At 54.2% G+C, this 23317-nt stretch overlaps 1 protein-coding gene across 3 annotated transcripts in view; it reads right to left on the reverse strand.

Annotated features, from left to right (window-relative positions):
- Positions 1–23317, reverse strand: part of LOC140408803 (protein sel-1 homolog 3-like) — a 142170-nt gene that overhangs the window by 26915 nt on the left and 91938 nt on the right. For all 3 annotated transcript variants that reach the window (XM_072496521.1, XM_072496520.1, XM_072496522.1), the window contains exons 16-21: positions 7663–7790; positions 7483–7566; positions 6578–6668; positions 2581–2659; positions 2382–2491; positions 2146–2273 (exon numbers count right to left, since the gene is read on the reverse strand). In XM_072496521.1, the coding sequence (XP_072352622.1) occupies positions 2146–2273; positions 2382–2491; positions 2581–2659; positions 6578–6668; positions 7483–7566; positions 7663–7790 (620 nt within the window). The remainder of the gene's footprint in view (positions 1–2145; positions 2274–2381; positions 2492–2580; positions 2660–6577; positions 6669–7482; positions 7567–7662; positions 7791–23317) is intronic.

Genomic DNA, 23317 nt, shown 5'->3' on the forward strand with positions numbered 1-23317 from the left:
GATAAAGTCCAACAGATTTATTTGCAATCACAAGCTTTCAGAGTGAGGCTCCTTCATCAGCAGAAGTCCACTTCACCGAAAGCTAGTGATTTCAAATAAACCTGTTGGACTTTAACCTGGTGTTGTGAGACTTCTTACTGTGCCCACCCCAGTCCAGCGGCAGCATCGCCACATCCTGGTGAAGGAGAGCAAGGATTCATCAACGGTGACGTTAAAACCTCTGGGAAGATGTGCACCCTTCTTTCAGGATGACTGACCTCCCTGGATCACATGACCGGCCAACCCAGACCCAACGACCAACCAGCCTGAAACCGATGACTGAACACTCAGACCTGGCAACACCCCGGATCTGAAGGCCAACCATCATGGACCGAGCGACCATGGGAAGCGGTTACATGTTATAAGCTGCGTTTTCAATGGCAGTGTTAGCCTAGCCAGTTCAGAGTGGCCTCCACACAATACCGTTCATCCTGGTACAGGCAAGCTCAGTCGAAATGTTGATGGATTGAATAATTCCTGTCATTGATGGCATCCTGATAAGATGCTCAAACCCTGTACTAGGCCTAACCACAAACTGGTGCAGCAGAGGCACCCGTGTTCAGCATTTTCACCCTCTATCTCCTCTTACATTTCCTGCTCCTCTTCTTCCTCTGCAGGGCCATGTTATGGCCACATGGGTGCAACGGATGGTGTCCTGGGGGAATCCAGTGAGGGTGACAAAACCCCCTGCCCTTTGTGCCTCCAAGACAGTGTCTGTCTGGAATTGAATATATTGCCCAACTATGGCAAAGGGGGCAGTGATCCGAGGAGCTGTGATGTGCAGCCATTTGTGAGATGCCACCAGCTGAGAAGACGAAAAACCAAAAAGGTTTAAAGCTACATTGATTTTGATAGCTACATGTTGACCAATGCTTCTGCGGCAAAGGCACAAACATTTTTGACCATCTCCCTGGAGAGTCGCAGTTTCCTGTGACACTATTTCTTGCTCGTTTTTGGTAGCCCCATCATTGGAGATCAGACGATTAGAAACAGGTCCTGTTGAATACAGTTGAACAGAGAGGCTCCGAATTAAAGACCGAGCTGCAAGGAGGCTTGAAGCAAAGCAGTTGAGAGACGCCATGAAGATTCCAGAAGGCAGCCAAAAGTTGTTGACTCAGTGCTACCGACCATAGGGGCAATGGTACACTTTTGGAGCAGTGGTGTTCTGCTTGGAAGATGAAGCTTGTGTGTGCGCGGGGATCGAGGGGAAAGGAAACTGGGAGGCAAAATTGAAACTCTGGAGGTGGATCCTTGTTGAAGGCAACTGATGGGTGTGACGTTTGGCTAGAATTCCAGGTCGAGTTTTTAGAATATGGAGATTGGAAACCCTCGTGAGAAAGACAGAGTTTCAGTGAGGCTGATTGGCTCATGGTGTGACAAGCATCTGGGTGGGTTGTTGTGAAATCCATAGAATTTACTTTGGAGTGTGATGTTCACCCGTTGGTTCACAAGAACAGGAAACGTACCCTGAATATTACAGTACAAGATAGATATGGTAAATTGTTTTATCTTTCCTAATTTGTAAATTTCTGAGAATATGAAGTTGGGGAAAGGGAACAGTAAACATTTGAATCATATTCTTGTGTTTGTACGGGGTGATCTTTTGAACCTTTCCATCTAGTGTAATATTTGTTAATTTCTTTTCTTGTTTAATAAATGTTTTATTCTTTCTGTTAAAAGTTCATCAGCAGACTGCTGTGAATTTGTTCAGTAACTTCTCTCCATAGTAGCAAAATTAAAACGTTCGGAGCTTTCGAGCCTCGTTTCACACTGGGATCTGACTTGGCTCACGAGGACCGTAATACAATAAATGCTGGCTCGCCATGTTAATATCCCATGAATTACTAAAAATCAGATGCAACATATTTTCAGTTGAGATTTCTTGAGCTCATGGTATTTATTTAAGTAAATATCACAACATTTTCCTGGATTGGATTGATAATGAAGCAATTACCCAAAGTTATGGATCAACATGAAGGCGAAGATGAAAATGAAATCGCTACACAATTTTCAGATTACTATTTACACTACTGAAGGTAACATAACACTAAACAGTTTGATTAATAATCAAATTAGAAATCAGGATGGATTGCATTTTTGCTTTACCTCTCGTATAGCTCCAGCAGGACTGGGAAATTGTTGAAATTATTTCCTGTGGTCAGGTTTAGGAGGTCTAAAAATCTTTCTGGTATGTGGACACCCTCTTCTATCAGTGAGGCCAAGTTATAAAATGCCTGTTGAAAGGCAAATGAGAATCATAATGCACAAATAACGCAGTAAGCCAGAGAGATTGCTGGATTGTGATAAACTGGTCCAACAACTTGAACAACACCAATACTCACTTGAGAATAATTCAATAAAGCAGCAGAGGTGTACATCTCAATTGATTGTGTGATATCTCTTTTATGGTTCTTGTGACCATAATAGTAGTAATCTCCCATTTTTATTAAAACTGAAAATTACACAGAATTAAAAAATGGGTTAGTGCATGGCTACTTACCGGAAGTGTGATTTCTGGTCAGATCTGCACAGTATACATACCAAAAGGATGCGTAGTCAGCTGAAAAGCTGATAAATTATAATATCTCCAGGCATAGTCAACACTGTTGCTGGCGAGCTCCTGATCAAAAGAAGCATGAGGGTAATTTTTTTAATGGCTGCTCATATTTTCTTCCCTTTTTAAAATCTTTTTGTTGGCATTTTCAAAATTTATAAACAGTTATGTAGGTTGTTGGCCATGTTTATTTACTGTATTATACAGAAAGGTTTCTCTTGTCCTTCCCTTAACTTCCCCTATTTACATTCTGCCGCCCTCTGGCTCGGCGTGGGGTCCCTCCCACACCCTCCTCCCCAGCCCGCCCCTCCCTGCCCCCCCTCACCCCCACCTTGTGTCCCCCCCGGTAAGTTTTTTTTTGGGGGGGTCCCCCCTCCTTTCTTTCCCCTTTCCCCCCCCTTTCTTTTCTTCCCCCGTCAACTTCGGCTGTGTTTCCCCTGTGATTGGGGGGGGGGGATTGCCCCCTTGCTCCCACTTTGTCCCCTTTCCTGTCTCTCCCAGCCTTTTCTCTTCTTTCCCCCCTGCCTCCCCCCCAGGTTGTGCGTTCAGATGGTTCCCCCCAGTCTTTATTTTTCTTTTTCCTCTCCCTTTGGGGAAACGGGAAAGATTTTCTTTTTTTTTTATAAAAAAAGATTTTTATTCAAGGCCTCTACCCATGTCCTAGCCGGCACCTCCCCTCCCAGCTCCTCCTTCCGCTCGCACTTAAACACCTCCAACAGAGTGCCCTCCCTCGCCATCAATTCCTTGCAAATATCCAACACCTTCCCCTCCCCTATATTGTCCTCTGACAACAGTTTATCCTGCAACACCAGAGACTGAAGCCCTGGGAAGGACGGCACCTCTCTCCTCACAAAATCCCTCACCTGCAGGTACCTGAAACCGCTCCCTTTGGGCAACTCATACAATTCCTCCAACTCCTCAGGTCCGCCGGCTTGTCCCCTAGAAACAAGTCCCTAAAGTACTCTATACCCACCTCCCACCACTCCCGGAACCTCGCAACCAGCCTTGCTGGCACAAACCTATGGTTGCCGCATATCGGCGCCCACAACGACATGCCCTCCAGCACAAAATGTTGCCTGCACTGGCTCCACACCACAACACCAAAACCACCGCTGGGCCCAAGGAGTACTTGACCAGTGTAAACGGAAGAAGTGCCAACAACAGAGCCCTCAAACCCGTCCCCCTACACGATGGCACCTCCATCCGCCACCAAACCAAATTCCCCTCCACCGCCCATTTCCTCACCATCGCAATGTTCGCCACCCAATCATAATTTATCAGATTCGGCAACACCGGCACCCCCCTCACCACTCTCTAGGAACACCCGCCTCATCCACGGGCTCTCCCCACCCCCATACCAAACTTTGAAATTATCCTGTTAACCTTCCTGAGAAAGGATTTGGGGACAAAGGAAGGGAGGTTCTGGACCACGGACAGGAACCTAGACAGCATCATTTTCACTGCCTGCACCCGCCCAGCCAATGACAGTAGCAACACATCCCAGCTCTTGAAATCTGCCTTCATTCCCTCTACCAATCGTGCCAAGTTCACTTATTGTCGCTGGGTCCAGCTCCGCGCGACCTGGATTCCTAAATACCTAAAACTTGAACCCACCACCCGGAATGGCAATGCCCCTAACCGATCCGGAATACATCGCTTTTTCCCATGTTCAATTTGTACCGCAAAAAACGCCAAATTCCCTCAAAATCTTCATAATCCCGCCACTGCTGCCCACTGGTCCCAGATATATAATAACTGATCATCCGCATATAGCAAACTCTCTGCTTGGCAGCCCCCACTCAATCCCTTTCCAACCCCTCAACACCCAAAATGCCATTGCCAACGGTTCTATCGCCAAGGCGAAAAGCAACAGGGAGAGCAATGTAATCCAAGGTACCTCAAAGTCATCCGGTTCATCCTGACACTCGCCACCGTCGATACACCCCATACCGTCGCCCTGTACAACAGCGGAACCCAATTCAGGAACCACTGCCCAAACCAGAACTGCCCCAGCACCTCCCAACAAATAAGCCCACTCCACACAATCAAAGGCCTTCTCCACGCCCATTGCCACCACTACTGCTATCTGCTGCCCCTCCGAGGGCATCATAATTTTTATTAAGCAGCCTACGCACATTCACTGGCAACTGCCTTCCCTTCACAATTCCAGTCTGGTCTTCCACTATCACCCCCAGCACACTGTCCTCAATTCGCTATGCTAGCACCTTCGCCAACAACTTTGCATCAACATTCAGCAGCAATGTCAAGCGGTACAACCCACACTGCTTCCGGTCCTTATCGTTCTTTAAGGTCAGGGAGATGGATGCCTGCTACAATGTGAGGGGGAGCTCCTCCCTATTCCTCGCCTCATTGTACGCCCTCACCAACAACAGCCCCAGCTCCGCACCAAACTTCTTATAAAACTCTACAGAGAACCCGTCCGGCCCTGGGCCTTCCCCGCTTACATCGCACCCATGTCGTCCATCACCTCCCTTGACTCAATCAGGGCCCCCACCCCTACCCCCTCTCCCCCTCCATCTTGGGGGACTCCAACCCATCAGGAACCGCCGCATCCCCTCCTCCCCGGTCGGGGGCTCCAACTCGTACAACCTTCAATAGAAGGCCTCAAATGGTCCATTCACCCCCTCCGGATCTGTCACCACCTTACCCCTCTCGTCCCTCACCCTGCCAATCTCCCTCACTGCTGCCTGCTTCAACTGTTGGCCCGGCATCCTGCTCGCCTTTTCCCCGTACTCGTACACTGCCCCTCTCGTCCTTTGCAACTGCCCCACCGCCTTCCCTGTGGACACTAACCCAAAATCTATCTGGAGCCTCTGCCTCTCCCTTAACACCCCCTCCTCCGGTGCCACCGAGTACCTCTGATCCACCCCTAGAATCTCCTCCAACAGCCTCTCCCGCTCCACCCTCTCCCTATGATCCCGGATCAAAGTTAACCCCCCCCCCCCCCTCTCCCCAACAACTGCCTTAGGTGCCTCCCACAGCGTGGCAGCTGTGACCTCCCCCGTACCGTTCAACTCCACATACCCCCCGAATGGCAGCTTTCACTCGCTCACAACCCCCTCATCCGCCAGCAGCCCCACGTCCGACCTCCACTGCGGCCGTTTAGCCTCCCGCTGCCCCACCCGCAAATCCACCCAGTGCGGCGCGTGGTCGGGAACCACAATCGCTGAGTACATAGAGCTGGCCACCAATGTCTTGTCCATAATAAAAAACTAGATCCTGAAATACTCCCGGTGTACACGAGATACGTACGAAAACTCCTTCACCCTCGGCCTCCCAAACCTCCACGGGTCCACCCTTCCATGGGCACCATGAACCCCCTCAACTCGCTCGTCACCGCCGACACCCTCGACGACTTAGGAGATTTGACCAGTCCAAACACAGATATAGGACTAGAGTGAAATCGTCCTATAATCAGCTGATGCGTGTCTAGGTCTGGAATCCTTCCTAACACCCACTTCATAAAGTCCACGTTGTCCCCAATTCAGGGCATAAGCAATCACCAGGACTACTGGCATCTCCTCCAACTACCACTGACCATCACATACCTACCCCCCCGGATCGGCCACAATACACGGCACCTCAAAAGCCGCTCTCTTATTAACCAACCATCGCCATCCCCTTCGTCTTCATGTCTAAACCCGAGTGGAACACCTGCCCCACCCATCCCTTCCTCAGCCACGTCTGATGCCCCAACTTCAGGTGCATCTCCTGCAAGAACGCAACATCCGCCTTCAGGCTCCTCAGAGGTGCAAGAAACGTGAGCGTTTAACCAGCCCAATCAACCCTTGCACATTCCACGTGACCAGTCTGGCAGGGGGGGGGGGGGGCTCCCCACCCCCCTCCCCTAGTGATCAGACATATCCCTTTTTAAGCCAGCTCCTGGCCCACGTCACGTGCTCCCTCCAGGCCAGCCCTCAGAGATTGCTCATATTTTCATCAGGTACCAGTTAAGTTACTCACTGGGTGTTCTTCACAGAGATAGGCAACGTTCGTCTGCGATGTTTCAATTCCTGTTTCTGCGGTAACAAGGTAATACAGCAGGGCTTCATTCCTGGGCAGATGAGATTATTGTTTAGAAAAACAAAACATTGCATCGATAGCAACTATCTGATCAACTTGAAATTAGACACTAAACGTAGAAATTCAAAATACTTTCAATGTAAACAAGTATGCAAATTCATCAACTGACGTTCTTCATTTGCAACAATGCACCGCGCAAAATGAGACGTGAGAAGTACGTCATCTAGTTTTGAGAAAATATTGACACAAATCTGCCTGTTTCCCGTTCAGTTTAAAAATTCAATGACAAAATAAAGTGTGGGTGTGAAAATGTGACACAAAAAAGATTGAAAATCCATTAGATATAGTGTGATTAGTCGTTCATTTTTATCTTAATACAATCTATTAAAAGTAGATTAGGCAAATTTTCCAAATTTTAGAATTTTATAGTGGGTGGCAATACAGTCATTACAAACGTGTAGATAACATGGGACATCCAAAGAAACAAATGAAATCTGTAATTCTTGGTATATGCTTTAGTTCTCAGTTTCTGTGTCAGCAATTATGAATGTAATGCAATACTGTTTCAATTTTGAAGTTTATTTTGGCAATCTCTTTCTCCAATATATAAATATATGTAAACAGTGTATCTAAATAGTCTTGCACATGCCCTGTATGTGTCACTTTCTTTATGTCACACTGTTGACAACTGCCTTATTGTCACAAAACAGCATATTCTCTGAATTATTGAATTACACGTACTTCCTAAATTAGACGTGAAACAAGGGAACAACATTGAATTGCAATTCTGGAACAGTGCAATGTTTGTGATCACTGGGATCGAAGGGCACAAGTCTTAATCTTACCAGGACTTCTGAAGATAGGCATGCATAGCTTTTCGCATAATGTAACCCAAAAAACCATTGTGTTCAGCAACAAACTTGGCCCAACTGTCAAGGGAAAAGCACAAAAAAAAGGTGACTTTTGGATGTGTTAACGTTGACAATTGCAGATTGCGAAGAGGGAATACGAAATAAACGTCTTACTGGACAGCCATTCTGGGGTTGTGTGGAATAGATTCAAAGTTTCCTGTACTCCAATAAAAGGAGCACCGAATTACACTTTCAAAGTGTCCACCAGATCCAGCTTTATAGTAATATTGAAATGCTTCAGTCTAGAACATAAGAACATAAAACAAATGTAATTTTAATAAACATAATCCACATTGAACAATTTGATTAGATAGTGGCAGGGATTTTCCTTGGAGCCCTGTAATATTGCAAGGATTCCAACAGAAACCCATTGGATGTGCAAGAACAGGGCTTGAATGACAATTCTGGATAACCATGATGTGGAGACGCCGCCGTTGGACTGGGGTGAGCACAGTACGAAGTCCTACAACACCAGGTTAAAGTCCAACAGGTTTGTTTCGATGTCACTAGCTTTCGGAGCGCTGCTCCTTCCTCAGGTTTCATTCACCTGAGGAAGGAGCAGCGCTCCGAAAGCTAGTGACATCGAAACAAACCTGTTGGACTTTAACCTGGTGTTGTAAGACTTTGTACAATTCTGGATAAGTTAGGGCAGTGGAAAGAGAGAAGCTCTGAGGAAATTCCTGTACAAGGTCCGTACTGTGAAAAGATGTTCTCACATAATTCTCTGCACGAGTAAAACAAAGGCATAAAAAAAGTAATCAGATTCCAAATGATTATATTGTAGTGCACTAAAATACTAGACAATGCTGTTGTAGAATACACACAACACTTGCATCTATATAATGCCTTTCAAAACAACTTCGGAGTTTCTGCAAACAAAACTTGACTCAGCCACCTGAAGAGATATTAGGACAGGTGACCAGAGGTTTAGTTACAGGGGTAGGTCTTAAAGAACATTTTAACAGGCGGGTGGTGGGGGGAGGGGGAGGGAGAGAGCAGCGTAGAGTGGTGGAGAGATTTAAAGGACTAGTATCTGAAAACACAAGCACCACAATGGAGCCATTAAAAGTCAGGGTGCGTACGAGGTCAGAATTAGAAGAACACAGAAATCTCAGAATGTAGCAGGGCTGGGGAAGGTTGCCAAGATCGGGAGGGGAAAAGTCACAGAGTGATTTGAAAACAAAGAGGGGGACTTTAAAAACAAAGGTGTGATTGGACCAGGAGCCAGTTTAAGTCAGTGAGGACAGGGCTGGTGGGTAAATGGGACTTGGTGTGAGTTCGGATAAGCTCAAATTGATGTAGGGCATAAGATGGGAGGCAGTCAGGAGTGCACTGCAGTCGGCAGTACTGGTGATCAAGCAGATATATAGTCAAAAGCTCAACTTGGCTTCAAATATATGAATGGTCGGAGTCATCCTGAGACAGTTGCCAGGGAGAGGAAAGGAGTCAACAGCTTGGAACAGATTTTGAGAAGGGGACTGATGGCCATGGTTTCTGTCTTCCCAATATTTTGTTGGAAGATACTTCTGCTCATCCAGTACTGGATGTCAGATAAATATTCACAATTTTTTCTTATTTACAATCAAGATTCATATCTTACAGCTGTAGTTCTCAAACTGGGGTCCACGTACTCCTGGGGAGACTTTCCAGGGGGTTTGTGAACTAAACTGCTCCTGCACAAGTTTGATGCAAAACATGTTGAAATAAAAATGTTTCTAACTGGAGAGTTGTAATCCAGCTGTAAACATGGATCTACTGGTGCATGCTGAGAGTTTCCTGTTGTGCTCCGAATTATTTGACAAAAGGGAACAAGGTACTTTCTGCAATGCAAGACCTTCAAAGACATTGATAATCATCAAAATGTTTTGGTGAATTAAGGAAGCGGCTCAAAAAGCGGTGCAGGGTTTTAATGTGGCAAATGTGCAATTTTGTTCACAGGCGTTTAATCATTCCATATCATTTAGGGGCCCACGATTTTGAAAAGAACACATCAAATAACAATGGGATAATTAAAGTTATGCAAGTTGCAAAAACAATCATGACGCACATGCACAGCACGGCCCAGGTCTCCCGGTTAGTGTCGATGCTGCATGGATTGCTGCTGCCTGTGAAGGTTTCTGCAACCTGACTATTGCACACTTTCAATGGGTCAGCACGACCAACAAGCGCATGGGAAGACTGATGACGAGAGGACATTCTTACGTTTTTAATAGTTGCCATATTCAGGTGGTTTGAGAATGTCCCAAGTCTTTTCGTGGAAGAGTGTGTGAATTGGTGGATGGCTCAATGGTTGAGTATGTGGGTGGATGGGTGAGTAATTAGGTGGGTGAGTAGGTGTGTCAGTGGGCGGCTGAGTACATGCGTGGGCGGCTGAGTACGTGTGTGGGTGGGCGAGTACGTGGGTAGGTGGGTAACTGGATGGGGAGTGTGAGTTGGTGACTAACTGGATGGGTGAGTGTGTGAGTGACTATGTGGGTGAGTAGGTGTGTCAGTGAGTGGGTGAGTGCGTGAGTGTGTGGCCGAGTGTGTGGGTAGGTGGGAGAGTGTGGGAATTGGTGAGTGACTGGATGGGTGAGTCCTTGAATGGGGTGTGAGTAAGTGGGCAAGTGAGTGGGCAGTCGGGTTGGGTGGGCGAGCAGTCGGGTTGGGTGGGCGAGCGGTCGGGTTGGGTGGGCGAGCGGTCGGGTTGGGTGGGCGAGCGGTCGGGTTGGGTGGGCGAGCGGTCGGGTTGGGTGGGCGAGCAGTCGGGTTGGGTGGGCGAGCAGTCGGGTTGGGTGGGCGAGCAGTCGGGTTGGGTGGGCGAGCAGTCGGGTTGGGTGGGCGAGCAGTCGGGTTGGGTGGGCGAGCAGTCGGGTTGGGTGGGCGAGCAGTCGGGTTGGGTGGGCGAGCAGTCGGGTTGGGTGGGCGAGCAGTCGGGTTGGGTGGGCGAGCAGTCGGGTTGGGTGGGCGAGCAGTCGGGTTGGGTGGGCGAGCAGTCGGGTTGGGTGGGCGAGCAGTCGGGTTGGGTGGGCGAGCAGTCGGGATGGGTGGGCGAGCAGTCGGGTTGGGTGGGCGAGCAGTCGGGCTGGGTGGGCGAGCAGTCGGGCTGGGTGGGCGAGCAGTCGGGCTGGGTGGGCGAGCAGTCGGGCTGGGTGGGCGAGCAGTCGGGCTGGGTGGGCGAGCAGTCGGGCTGGGTGGGCGAGCAGTCGGGCTGGGTGGGCGAGCAGTCGGGCTGGGTGGGCGAGCAGTCGGGTTGGGTGGGCGAGCAGTCGGGTTGGGTGGGCGAGCAGTCGGGTTGGGTGGGCGAGCAGTCGGGTTGGGTGGGCGAGCAGTCGGGTTGGGTGGGCGAGCAGTCGGGTTGGGTGGGCGAGCAGTCGGGTTGGGTGGGCGAGCAGTCGGGTTGGGTGGGCGAGCAGTCGGGTTGGGTGGGCGAGCAGTCGGGTTGGGTGGGCGAGCAGTCGGGTTGGGTGGGCGAGCAGTCGGGTTGGGTGGGCGAGCAGTCGGGTTGGGTGGGCGAGCAGTCGGGTTGGGTGGGCGAGCAGTCGGGTTGGGTGGGCGAGCAGTCGGGTTGGGTGGGCGAGCAGTCGGGTTGGGTGGGCGAGCAGTCGGGTTGGGTGGGCGAGCAGTCGGGTTGGGTGGGCGAGCAGTCGGGTTGGGTGGGCGAGCAGTCGGGTTGGGTGGGCGAGCAGTCGGGTTGGGTGGGCGAGCAGTCGGGTTGGGTGGGCGAGCAGTCGGGTTGGGTGGGCGAGCAGTCGGGTTGGGTGGGCGAGCAGTCGGGTTGGGTGGGCGAGCAGTCGGGTTGGGTGGGCGAGCAGTCGGGTTGGGTGGGCGAGCAGTCGGGTTGGGTGGGCGAGCAGTCGGGTTGGGTGGGCGAGCAGTCGGGATGGGTGGGCGAGCAGTCGGGTTGGGTGGGCGAGCAGTCGGGCTGGGTGGGCGAGCAGTCGGGCTGGGTGGGCGAGCAGTCGGGCTGGGTGGGCGAGCAGTCGGGCTGGGTGGGCGAGCAGTCGGGCTGGGTGGGCGAGCAGTCGGGCTGGGTGGGCGAGCAGTCGGGCTGGGTGGGCGAGCAGTCGGGCTGGGTGGGCGAGCAGTCGGGCTGGGTGGGCGAGCAGTCGGGCTGGGTGGGCGAGCAGTCGGGCTGGGTGGGCGAGCAGTCGGGTTGGGTGGGCGAGCAGTCGGGTTGGGTGGGCGAGCAGTCGGGTTGGGTGGGCGAGCAGTCGGGTTGGGTGGGCGAGCAGTCGGGTTGGGTGGGCGAGCAGTCGGGTTGGGTGGGCGAGCAGTCGGGTTGGGTGGGCGAGCAGTCGGGTTGGGTGGGCGAGCAGTCGGGTTGGGTGGGCGAGCAGTCGGGTTGGGTGGGCGAGCAGTCGGGTTGGGTGGGCGAGCAGTCGGGTTGGGTGGGCGAGCAGTCGGGTTGGGTGGGCGAGCAGTCGGGTTGGGTGGGCGAGCAGTCGGGTTGGGTGGGCGAGCAGTCGGGTTGGGTGGGCGAGCAGTCGGGTTGGGTGGGCGAGCAGTCGGGTTGGGTGGGCGAGCAGTCGGGTTGGGTGGGCGAGCAGTCGGGTTGGGTGGGCGAGCAGTCGGGTTGGGTGGGCGAGCAGTCGGGTTGGGTGGGCGAGCAGTCGGGTTGGGTGGGCGAGCAGTCGGGTTGGGTGGGCGAGCAGTCGGGTTGGGTGGGCGAGCAGTCGGGTTGGGTGGGCGAGCAGTCGGGTTGGGTGGGCGAGCAGTCGGGTTGGGTGGGCGAGCAGTCGGGTTGGGTGGGCGAGCAGTCGGGTTGGGTGGGCGAGCAGTCGGGTTGGGTGGGCGAGCAGTCGGGTTGGGTGGGCGAGCAGTCGGGTTGGGTGGGCGAGCAGTCGGGTTGGGTGGGCGAGCAGTCGGGTTGGGTGGGCGAGCAGTCGGGTTGGGTGGGCGAGCAGTCGGGTTGGGTGGGCGAGCAGTCGGGTTGGGTGGGCGAGCAGTCGGGTTGGGTGGGCGAGCAGTCGGGTTGGGTGGGCGAGCAGTCGGGTTGGGTGGGCGAGCAGTCGGGTTGGGTGGGCGAGCAGTCGGGTTGGGTGGGCGAGCAGTCGGGTTGGGTGGGCGAGCAGTCGGGTTGGGTGGGCGAGCAGTCGGGTTGGGTGGGCGAGCAGTCGGGTTGGGTGGGCGAGCAGTCGGGTTGGGTGGGCGAGCAGTCGGGTTGGGTGGGCGAGCAGTCGGGTTGGGTGGGCGAGCAGTCGGGTTGGGTGGGCGAGCAGTCGGGTTGGGTGGGCGAGCAGTCGGGTTGGGTGGGCGAGCAGTCGGGTTGGGTGGGCGAGCAGTCGGGTTGGGTGGGCGAGCAGTCGGGTTGGGTGGGCGAGCAGTCGGGTTGGGTGGGCGAGCAGTCGGGTTGGGTGGGCGAGCAGTCGGGTTGGGTGGGCGAGCAGTCGGGTTGGGTGGGCGAGCAGTCGGGTTGGGTGGGCGAGCAGTCGGGTTGGGTGGGCGAGCAGTCGGGTTGGGCGAGCGAGCGGTCGGGTTGCGGGTGTGGTAGTGGGGGAGAGAGTGGACATGCAGGTAGTTGGATCGGATGGGGGTGTATGATGTTGGGAGAAGGGTTCTGATCAGGTCAAGGGCAGTTAGTAAGGTTGGGGCTGGGAGAAAGAGAGCCGGGTTGGGTCGTGGTTGAGGCGGTGGTGGTAAGAAAGAGGGTCAGGTCAGGGGTTAATGGTGGCAGGGCTCAGGGGTGTGATGAGGGTTGTAATGCTCAGTTCAGTTACACTACCTAATATCGGAATTGCACCAGGTATTAACCAGTGTAATATCTCCTTTGTTACTATCAAGAAGGTAGAGAAACACAGGGAACGATTCACAAAAATGACTAAGGGCGCGATCTACCGGCCATGTCCCACCAGAATCAGTGCGAGGGAGTCCCACCAGAATCAGAGCGAGGGAGTCTCACCAGAATCAGAGCGAGGGAGTCCCACCAGAATCAGAGCGAGGGAGTCGCACCAGAATCAGAGCGAGGGAGTCCCACCAGAATCAGAGCGAGGGAGTCCCACCAGAATCAGAGCGAGGGAGTCCCACCAGAATCAGAGCGAGGGAGTCTCACCAGAATCAGAGCGAGGGAGTCTCTCCAGAATCAGAGCGAGGGCGTCTCACCAGAATCAGTGCGAGGGCGTCTCACCAGAATCAGAGCGAGGGAGTCTCACCAGAATCAGAGCGAGGGAGTCTCACCAGAATCAGAGCGAGGGAGTCTCACCAGAATCAGAGCGAGGGAGTCTCACCAGAATCAGAGCGAGGGCGTCTCACCAGAATCAGTGCGAGGGCGTCTCACCAGAATCAGAGCGAGGGAGTCTCACCAGAATCAGAGCGAGGGAGTCTCACCAGAATCAGAGCGAGGGAGTCTCACCAGAATCAGAGCGAGGGGGTCTCACCAGAATCAGAGGGAGGGAGTCTCACCAGAATCAGAGCGAGGGAGTCCCACCAGAATCAGAGCGAGGGAGTCCCACCAGAATCAGAGCGAGGGAGTCTCACCAGAATCAGAGCGAGGGAGTCTCACCAGAATCAGAGCGAGGGAGTCTCACCAGGATCACCGCAGGGGAGTCTCACCAGAATCAGAGCGCGGGAGTCTCACCAGAATCAGAGCGAGGGAGTCGCACCAGAATCAGAGCGAGGGAGTCTCATCAGAATCAGAGCGAGGGAGTCTCACCAGAATCAGAGCGAGGGAGTCTCACCAGAATCAGAGCGAGGGTGTCTCACCAGAATCAGAGCGAGGGAGTCTCACCAGAATCAGAGCGAGGGAGTCTCACCAGAATCAGAGCGAGGGAGTCTCACCAGAATCAGAGCGAGGGAGTCTCACCAGAATCAGAGCGAGGGAGTCTCACCAGAATCAGAGCGAGGGAGTCTCACCAGAATCAGAGCGAGGGAGTCTCACCAGAATCAGAGCGAGGGAGTCTCACCAGAATCAGAGCGAGGGAGTCTCACCAGAATCAGAGCGAGGGAGTCTCACCAGAATCAGAGCGAGGGAGTCTCACCAGAATCAGAGCGAGGGAGTCTCACCAGAATCAGAGCGAGGGAGTCTCACCAGAATCAGAGCGAGGGAGTCGCACCAGAATCAGAGCGAGGGAGTCTCACCAGAATCAGAGGGAGGGAGTCTCACCAGAATCAGAGCGAGGGAGTCTCACCAGAATCAGAGCGAGGGAGTCGCACCAGAATCAGAGCGAGGGAGTCTCACCAGAATCAGAGCGAGGGAGTCTCACCAGAATCACCGCGAGGGAGTCCCACCAGAATCAGAGCGAGGGAGTCTCACCAGAATCAGAGCGAGGGAGTCTCACCAGAATCAGAGCGAGGGAGTCTCACCAGAATCAGAGCGAGGGAGTTACATCAGAATCAGAGCGAGGGAGTCTCACCAGAATCAGAGCGAGGGAGTCTCACCAGAATCAGAGCGAGGGAGTCTCACCAGAATCAGAGCGAGGGAGTCACATCAGAATCAGAGCGAGGGAGTCTCACCAGAATCAGAGCGAGGGAGTCTCACCAGAATCAGAGCGAGGGAGTCTCACCAGAATCAGAGCGAGGGAGTCTCACCAGAATCAGAGCGAGGGAGTCTCACCAGAATCAGAGCGAGGGAGTCTCACCAGAATCAGTGCGAGGGAGTCTCACCAGAATCAGAGCGAGGGAGTCTCACCAGAATCACCGCGAGGGAGTCTCACCAGAATCAGAGGGAGGGAGTCTCACCAGAATCAGAGCGAGGGAGTCGCACCAGAATCAGAGCGAGGGAGTCTCACCAGAATCACCGCGAGGGAGTCTCACCAGAATCAGAGCGAGGGAGTCTCACCAGAATCAGAGCGAGGGAGTCTCACCAGAATCAGAGCGAGGGAGTCTCACCAGAATCACCGCAAGGGAGTCTCACCAGAATCAGAGGGAGGGAGTCTCACCAGAATCAGAGCGAGGGAGTCGCACCAGAATCAGAGCGAGGGAGTCTCACCAGAATCAGAGCGAGGGAGTCTCACCAGAATCAGAGCGAGGGAGTCGCACCAGAATCAGAGCGAGGGAGTCTCACCAGAATCAGAGCGAGGGAGTCGCACCAGAATCAGAGCGAGGGAGTCTCACCAGAATCACCGCGAGGGAGTCTCACCAGAATCAGAGCGAGGGAGTCTCACCAGAATCAGAGCGAGGGAGTCTCACCAGAATCAGAGCGAGGGAGTCTCACCAGAATCACCGCAAGGGAGTCTCACCAGAATCAGAGGGAGGGAGTCTCACCAGAATCAGAGGGAGGGAGTCTCACCAGAATCAGAGCGAGGGAGTCGCACCAGAATCAGAGCGAGGGAGTCTCACCAGAATCAGAGCGAGGGAGTCTCACCAGAATCAGAGCGAGGGAGTCGCACCAGAATCAGAGCGAGGGAGTCGCACCAGAATCAGAGCGAGGGAGTCTCACCAGAATCAGAGCGAGGGAGTCTCACCAGAATCAGAGCGAGGGAGTTTCACCAGAATCACCGCGAGGGAGTCCCACCAGAATCAGAGCGAGGGAGTCCCACCAGAATCAGAGCGAGGGAGTCTCACCAGAATCAGAGCGAGGGAGTCTCACCAGAATCAGAGCGAGGGAGTCTCACCAGAATCAGAGCGAGGGAGTTACATCAGAATCAGAGCGAGGGAGTCTCACCAGAATCAGAGCGAGGGAGTCTCACCAGGATCAGAGCGAGGGAGTCTCACCAGGATCAGAGCGAGGGAGTCCCACCAGAATCAGAGCGAGGGAGTCTCACCAGAATCACCGCGAGGGAGTCTCACCAGAATCAGAGCGAGGGAGTCTCACCAGAATCAGTGCGAGGTAGTCTCACCAGAATCAGAGCGAGGGAGTCTCACCAGAATCAGAGCGAGGGAGTCCCACCAGAATCAGAGCGAGGGCGTCTCACCAGAATCAGAGAGACGGAGTCTCAGCAGAATCAGAGCGAGGGAGTCTCACCAGAATCACCGCGAGGGAGTCTCACCAGAATCACCGCGAGGGAGTCTCACCAGAATCAGAGCGAGGGAGTCCCACCAGAATCAGAGCGAGGGAGTCTCACCAGAATCAGAGCGCGGGCGTCTCACCAGAATCACCGCGAGGGTGTCTCACCAGAATCAGAGCGAGGGAGTCTCACCAGAATCAGAGCGAGGGAGTCTCAACAGAATCAGAGCGAGGGAGTCTCAACAGAATCAGAGCGAGGGAGTCTCACCAGAATCAGAGCGAGGGAGTCTCACCAGAATCAGAGCGAGGGAGTCTCACCAGAATCAGAGCGAGGGAGTCTCACCAGAATCAGAGCGAGGGAGTCTCACCAGAATCAGAGCGAGGGCGTCCCACCAGAATCACCGCGAGGGAGTCTCACCAGAATCAGAGCGAGGGAGTCTCACCAGAATCAGAGCGAGGGAGTCTCACCAGAATCAGTGCGAGGGAGTCTCACCAGAATCAGAGCGAGGGAGTCTCACCAGAATCACCGCAAGGGAGTCTCACCAGAATCAGAGGGAGGGAGTCTCACCAGAATCAGAGCAAGGGAGTCGCACCAGAATCAGAGCGAGGGAGTCTCACCAGAATCACCGCGAGGGAGTCTCACCAGAATCAGAGCGAGGGAGTCTCACCAGAATCAGAGCGAGGGAGTCTCACCAGAATCAGTGCGAGGGAGTCTCACCAGAATCAGAGCGAGGGAGTCTCACCAGAATCACCGCAAGGGAGTCTCACCAGAATCAGAGGGAGGGAGTCTCACCGGAATCAGAGCGAGGGAGTCGCACCAGAATCAGAGCGAGGGAGTCTCACCAGAATCAGAGCGAGGGAGTCTCACCAGAATCAGAGCGAGGGAGTCGCACCAGAATCAGAGCGAGGGAGTCGCACCAGAATCAGAGCGAGGGAGTCTCACCAGAATCAGAGCGAGGGAGTCTCACCAGAATCAGAGCGAGGGAGTCTCACCAGAATCACCGCGAGGGAGTCCCACCAGAATCAGAGCGAGGGAGTCTCACCAGAATCAGAGCGAGGGAGTCTCACCAGAATCAGAGCGAGGGAGTCTCACCAGAATCAGAGCGAGGGAGTCTCACCAGAATCAGACCGAGGGAGTCTCACCAGAATCAGAGCGAGGGAGTCTCACCAGAATCAGAGCGAGGGAGTCTCACCAGAATCAGAGCGAGGGAGTCTCACCAGAATCAGAGCGAGGGAGTTACATCAGAATCAGAGCGAGGGAGTCTCACCAGAATCAGAGCGAGGGAGTCTCAACAGAATCAGAGCGAGGGAGTCTCATCAGAATCAGAGCGAGGGAGTCTCACCAGAATCAGTGCGAGGGAGTCTCACCAGAATCAGAGCGAGGGAGTCTCACCAGAATCAGAGCGAGGGAGTCTCACCAGAATCAGAGCGAGGGAGTCTCACCAGAATCAGAGCGAGGGAGTCTCACCAGAATCAGAGCGAGGGAGTCTCACCAGAATCAGAGCGAGGGAGTCTCACCAGAATCAGAGCGAGGGAGTCTCACCAGAATCAGAGCGAGGGAGTCTCACCAGAATCAGAGCGAGGGAGTCTCACCAGAATCAGAGCGAGGGAGTCTCACCAGAATCAGAGCGAGGGAGTCGCACCAGAATCAGAGCGAGGGAGTCTCACCAGAATCAGAGGAAGGGAGTCTCACCAGAATCAGAGCGAGGGAGTCTCACCAGAATCAGAGCGAGGGAGTCGCACCAGAATCAGAGCGAGGGAGTCTCACCAGAATCAGAGCGAGGGAGTCTCACCAGAATCACCGCGAGGGAGTCCCACCAGAATCAGAGCGAGGGAGTCTCACCAGAATCAGAGCGAGGGAGTCTCACCAGAATCAGAGCGAGGGAGTCTCACCAGAATCAGAGCGAGGGAGTTACATCAGAATCAGAGCGAGGGAGTCTCACCAGAATCAGAGCGAGGGAGTCTCACCAGAATCAGAGCGAGGGAGTCTCACCAGAATCAGAGCGAGGGAGTCACATCAGAATCAGAGCGAGGGAGTCTCACCAGAATCAGAGCGAGGGAGTCTCACCAGAATCAGAGCGAGGGAGTCTCACCAGAATCAGAGCGAGGGAGTCTCACCAGAATCAGAGCGAGGGAGTCTCACCAGAATCAGAGCGAGGGAGTCTCACCAGAATCAGTGCGAGGGAGTCTCACCAGAATCAGAGCGAGGGAGTCTCACCAGAATCACCGCGAGGGAGTCTCACCAGAATCAGAGGGAGGGAGTCTCACCAGAATCAGAGCGAGGGAGTCGCACCAGAATCAGAGCGAGGGAGTCTCACCAGAATCACCGCGAGGGAGTCTCACCAGAATCAGAGCGAGGGAGTCTCACCAGAATCAGAGCGAGGGAGTCTCACCAGAATCAGAGCGAGGGAGTCTCACCAGAATCACCGCAAGGGAGTCTCACCAGAATCAGAGGGAGGGAGTCTCACCAGAATCAGAGCGAGGGAGTCGCACCAGAATCAGAGCGAGGGAGTCTCACCAGAATCAGAGCGAGGGAGTCTCACCAGAATCAGAGCGAGGGAGTCGCACCAGAATCAGAGCGAGGGAGTCGCACCAGAATCAGAGCGAGGGAGTCTCACCAGAATCAGAGCGAGGGAGTCGCACCAGAATCAGAGCGAGGGAGTCTCACCAGAATCACCGCGAGGGAGTCTCACCAGAATCAGAGCGAGGGAGTCTCACCAGAATCAGAGCGAGGGAGTCTCACCAGAATCAGAGCGAGGGAGTCTCACCAGAATCACCGCAAGGGAGTCTCACCAGAATCAGAGGGAGGGAGTCTCACCAGAATCAGAGGGAGGGAGTCTCACCAGAATCAGAGCGAGGGAGTCGCACCAGAATCAGAGCGAGGGAGTCTCACCAGAATCAGAGCGAGGGAGTCTCACCAGAATCAGAGCGAGGGAGTCGCACCAGAATCAGAGCGAGGGAGTCGCACCAGAATCAGAGCGAGGGAGTCTCACCAGAATCAGAGCGAGGGAGTCTCACCAGAATCAGAGCGAGGGAGTTTCACCAGAATCACCGCGAGGGAGTCCCACCAGAATCAGAGCGAGGGAGTCCCACCAGAATCAGAGCGAGGGAGTCTCACCAGAATCAGAGCGAGGGAGTCTCACCAGAATCAGAGCGAGGGAGTCTCACCAGAATCAGAGCGAGGGAGTTACATCAGAATCAGAGCGAGGGAGTCTCACCAGAATCAGAGCGAGGGAGTCTCACCAGGATCAGAGCGAGGGAGTCTCACCAGGATCAGAGCGAGGGAGTCCCACCAGAATCAGAGCGAGGGAGTCTCACCAGAATCACCGCGAGGGAGTCTCACCAGAATCAGAGCGAGGGAGTCTCACCAGAATCAGTGCGAGGTAGTCTCACCAGAATCAGAGCGAGGGAGTCTCACCAGAATCAGAGCGAGGGAGTCCCACCAGAATCAGAGCGAGGGCGTCTCACCAGAATCAGAGAGACGGAGTCTCAGCAGAATCAGAGCGAGGGAGTCTCACCAGAATCACCGCGAGGGAGTCTCACCAGAATCACCGCGAGGGAGTCTCACCAGAATCAGAGCGAGGGAGTCCCACCAGAATCAGAGCGAGGGAGTCTCACCAGAATCAGAGCGCGGGCGTCTCACCAGAATCACCGCGAGGGTGTCTCACCAGAATCAGAGCGAGGGAGTCTCACCAGAATCAGAGCGAGGGAGTCTCAACAGAATCAGAGCGAGGGAGTCTCAACAGAATCAGAGCGAGGGAGTCTCACCAGAATCAGAGCGAGGGAGTCTCACCAGAATCAGAGCGAGGGAGTCTCACCAGAATCAGAGCGAGGGAGTCTCACCAGAATCAGAGCGAGGGAGTCTCACCAGAATCAGAGCGAGGGCGTCCCACCAGAATCACCGCGAGGGAGTCTCACCAGAATCAGAGCGAGGGAGTCTCACCAGAATCAGAGCGAGGGAGTCTCACCAGAATCAGTGCGAGGGAGTCTCACCAGAATCAGAGCGAGGGAGTCTCACCAGAATCACCGCAAGGGAGTCTCACCAGAATCAGAGGGAGGGAGTCTCACCAGAATCAGAGCAAGGGAGTCGCACCAGAATCAGAGCGAGGGAGTCTCACCAGAATCACCGCGAGGGAGTCTCACCAGAATCAGAGCGAGGGAGTCTCACCAGAATCAGAGCGAGGGAGTCTCACCAGAATCAGTGCGAGGGAGTCTCACCAGAATCAGAGCGAGGGAGTCTCACCAGAATCACCGCAAGGGAGTCTCACCAGAATCAGAGGGAGGGAGTCTCACCGGAATCAGAGCGAGGGAGTCGCACCAGAATCAGAGCGAGGGAGTCTCACCAGAATCAGAGCGAGGGAGTCTCACCAGAATCAGAGCGAGGGAGTCGCACCAGAATCAGAGCGAGGGAGTCGCACCAGAATCAGAGCGAGGGAGTCTCACCAGAATCAGAGCGAGGGAGTCTCACCAGAATCAGAGCGAGGGAGTCTCACCAGAATCACCGCGAGGGAGTCCCACCAGAATCAGAGCGAGGGAGTCTCACCAGAATCAGAGCGAGGGAGTCTCACCAGAATCAGAGCGAGGGAGTCTCACCAGAATCAGAGCGAGGGAGTCTCACCAGAATCAGACCGAGGGAGTCTCACCAGAATCAGAGCGAGGGAGTCTCACCAGAATCAGAGCGAGGGAGTCTCACCAGAATCAGAGCGAGGGAGTCTCACCAGAATCAGAGCGAGGGAGTTACATCAGAATCAGAGCGAGGGAGTCTCACCAGAATCAGAGCGAGGGAGTCTCAACAGAATCAGAGCGAGGGAGTCTCATCAGAATCAGAGCGAGGGAGTCTCACCAGAATCAGTGCGAGGGAGTCTCACCAGAATCAGAGCGAGGGAGTCTCACCAGAATCAGAGCGAGGGAGTCTCACCAGAATCAGAGCGAGGGCGTCCCACCAGAATCAGAGCGAGGGAGTCTTACCAGAATCACCGCGAGGGAGTCTCACCAGAATCAGAGCGAGGGAGTCTCACCAGAATCAGAGCGAGGGAGTCTCACCAGAATCAGAGCGAGGGAGTCTCACCAGAATCAGTGCGAGGGAGTCTCACCAGAATCAGAGCGAGGGAGTCTCACCAGAATCAGAGCGAGGGAGTCTCACCAGAATCAGAGCGAGGGAGTCTCACCAGAATCAGAGCGAGGGAGTCTCACCAGAATCAGAGCGAGGGAGTCTCACCAGAATCAGAGCGAGGGAGTCTCACCAGAATCAGAGCGAGGGAGTCTCACCAGAATCAGTGCGAGGGAGTCTCACCAGAATCAGAGCGAGGGAGTCTCAGCAGAATCAGAGCGAGGGAGTCTCACCAGAATCAGAGCGAGGGAGTCTCACCAGAATCAGAGCGAGGGAGTCTCACCAGAATCAGAGCGAGGGAGTCTCACCAGAATCAGAGCGAGGGAGTCACATCAGAATCAGAGCGAGGGAGTCTCACCAGAATCAGAGCGAGGGAGTCTCACCAGAATCAGAGCGAGGGAGTCTCACCAGAATCAGAGCGAGGGAGTCTCAGCAGAATCAGAGCGAGGGAGTCTCACCAGAATCAGAGCGAGGGAGTCTCACCAGAATCAGAGCGAAGGAGTCCCACCAGAATCAGAGCGAGGGCGTCTCACCAGAATCAGAGAGACGGAGTCTCAGCAGAATCAGAGCGAGGGAGTCTCATCAGAATCAGAGCGAGGGAGTCCCACCAGAATCAGAGCGAGGGAGTCTCACCAGAATCAGAGCGAGGGAGTCCCACCAGAATCAGAGCGAGGGAGTCTCACCAGAATCACCGCGAGGGAGTCTCACCAGAATCATCGCGAGGGAGTCTCACCAGAATCACCGCGAGGGAGTCTCACCAGAATCAGAGCGAGGGAGTCCCACCAGAATCAGAGCGAGGGAGTCTCACCAGAATCAGAGCGAGGGAGTCTCACCAGAATCAGAGCGAGGGAGTCCCACCAGAATCAAAGGGAGGGAGTCTCACCAGAATCAGAGCGAGGGAGTCTCACCAGAATCAGAGCGAGGGAGTCTCACCAGAATCAGAGCGAGGGAGTCTCACCAGAATCAGAGCGAGGGAGTCTCATCAGAATCAGTGCAAGGGAGTCTCACCAGAATCAGAGGGAGGGAGTCTCACCAGAATCAGAGCGAGGGAGTCTCACCAGAATCAGAGCGCGGGCGTCTCACCAGAATCACCGCGAGGGTGTCTCACCAGAATCAGAGCGAGGGAGTCTCACTAGTATCAGAGCGAGGGAGTCTCACCAGAATCAGAGCGAGGGAGTCTCACCAGAATCAGAGCGAGGGAGTCTCACCAGAATCAGAGCGAGGGAGTCTCACCAGAATCAGAGCGAGGGAGTCTCACCAGAATCAGAGCGAGGGAGTCTCACCAGAATCAGAGCGAGGGAGTCTCACCAGAATCAGAGCGAGGGAGTCTCATCAGAATCAGTGCGAGGGAGTCTCACCAGAATCAGAGCGAGGGAGTCTCACCAGAATCAGAGCGAGGGAGTCTCACCAGAATCAGAGCGAGGGAGTCTCATCAGAATCAGAGCGAGGGAGTCTCATCAGAATCAGTGCGAGGGAGTCTCACCAGAATCAGAGCGAGGGAGTCTCACCAGAATCAGAGCGAGGGAGTCTCACCAGAATCAGAGCGAGGGCGTCTCACCAGAATCAGAGCGAGGGCGTCTCACCAGAATCAGAGTGAGGGAGTCTCACCAGAATCAGAGCGAGGGAGTCTCACCAGAATCAGAGCGAGGGAGTCTCACTAGAATCAGAGCGAGGGCGTCTCACCAGAATCAGAGCGAGGGCGTCTCACCAGAATCAGAGCGAGGGCGTCTCACCAGAATCAGAGCGAGGGCGTCTCACCAGAATCAGAGCGAGGGAGTCTCACCAGAATCAGAGCG

This window comes from Scyliorhinus torazame, chromosome 3 (genome assembly GCF_047496885.1).
Source record: "Scyliorhinus torazame isolate Kashiwa2021f chromosome 3, sScyTor2.1, whole genome shotgun sequence".
Lineage (NCBI taxonomy): Eukaryota > Metazoa > Chordata > Chondrichthyes > Carcharhiniformes > Scyliorhinidae > Scyliorhinus > Scyliorhinus torazame.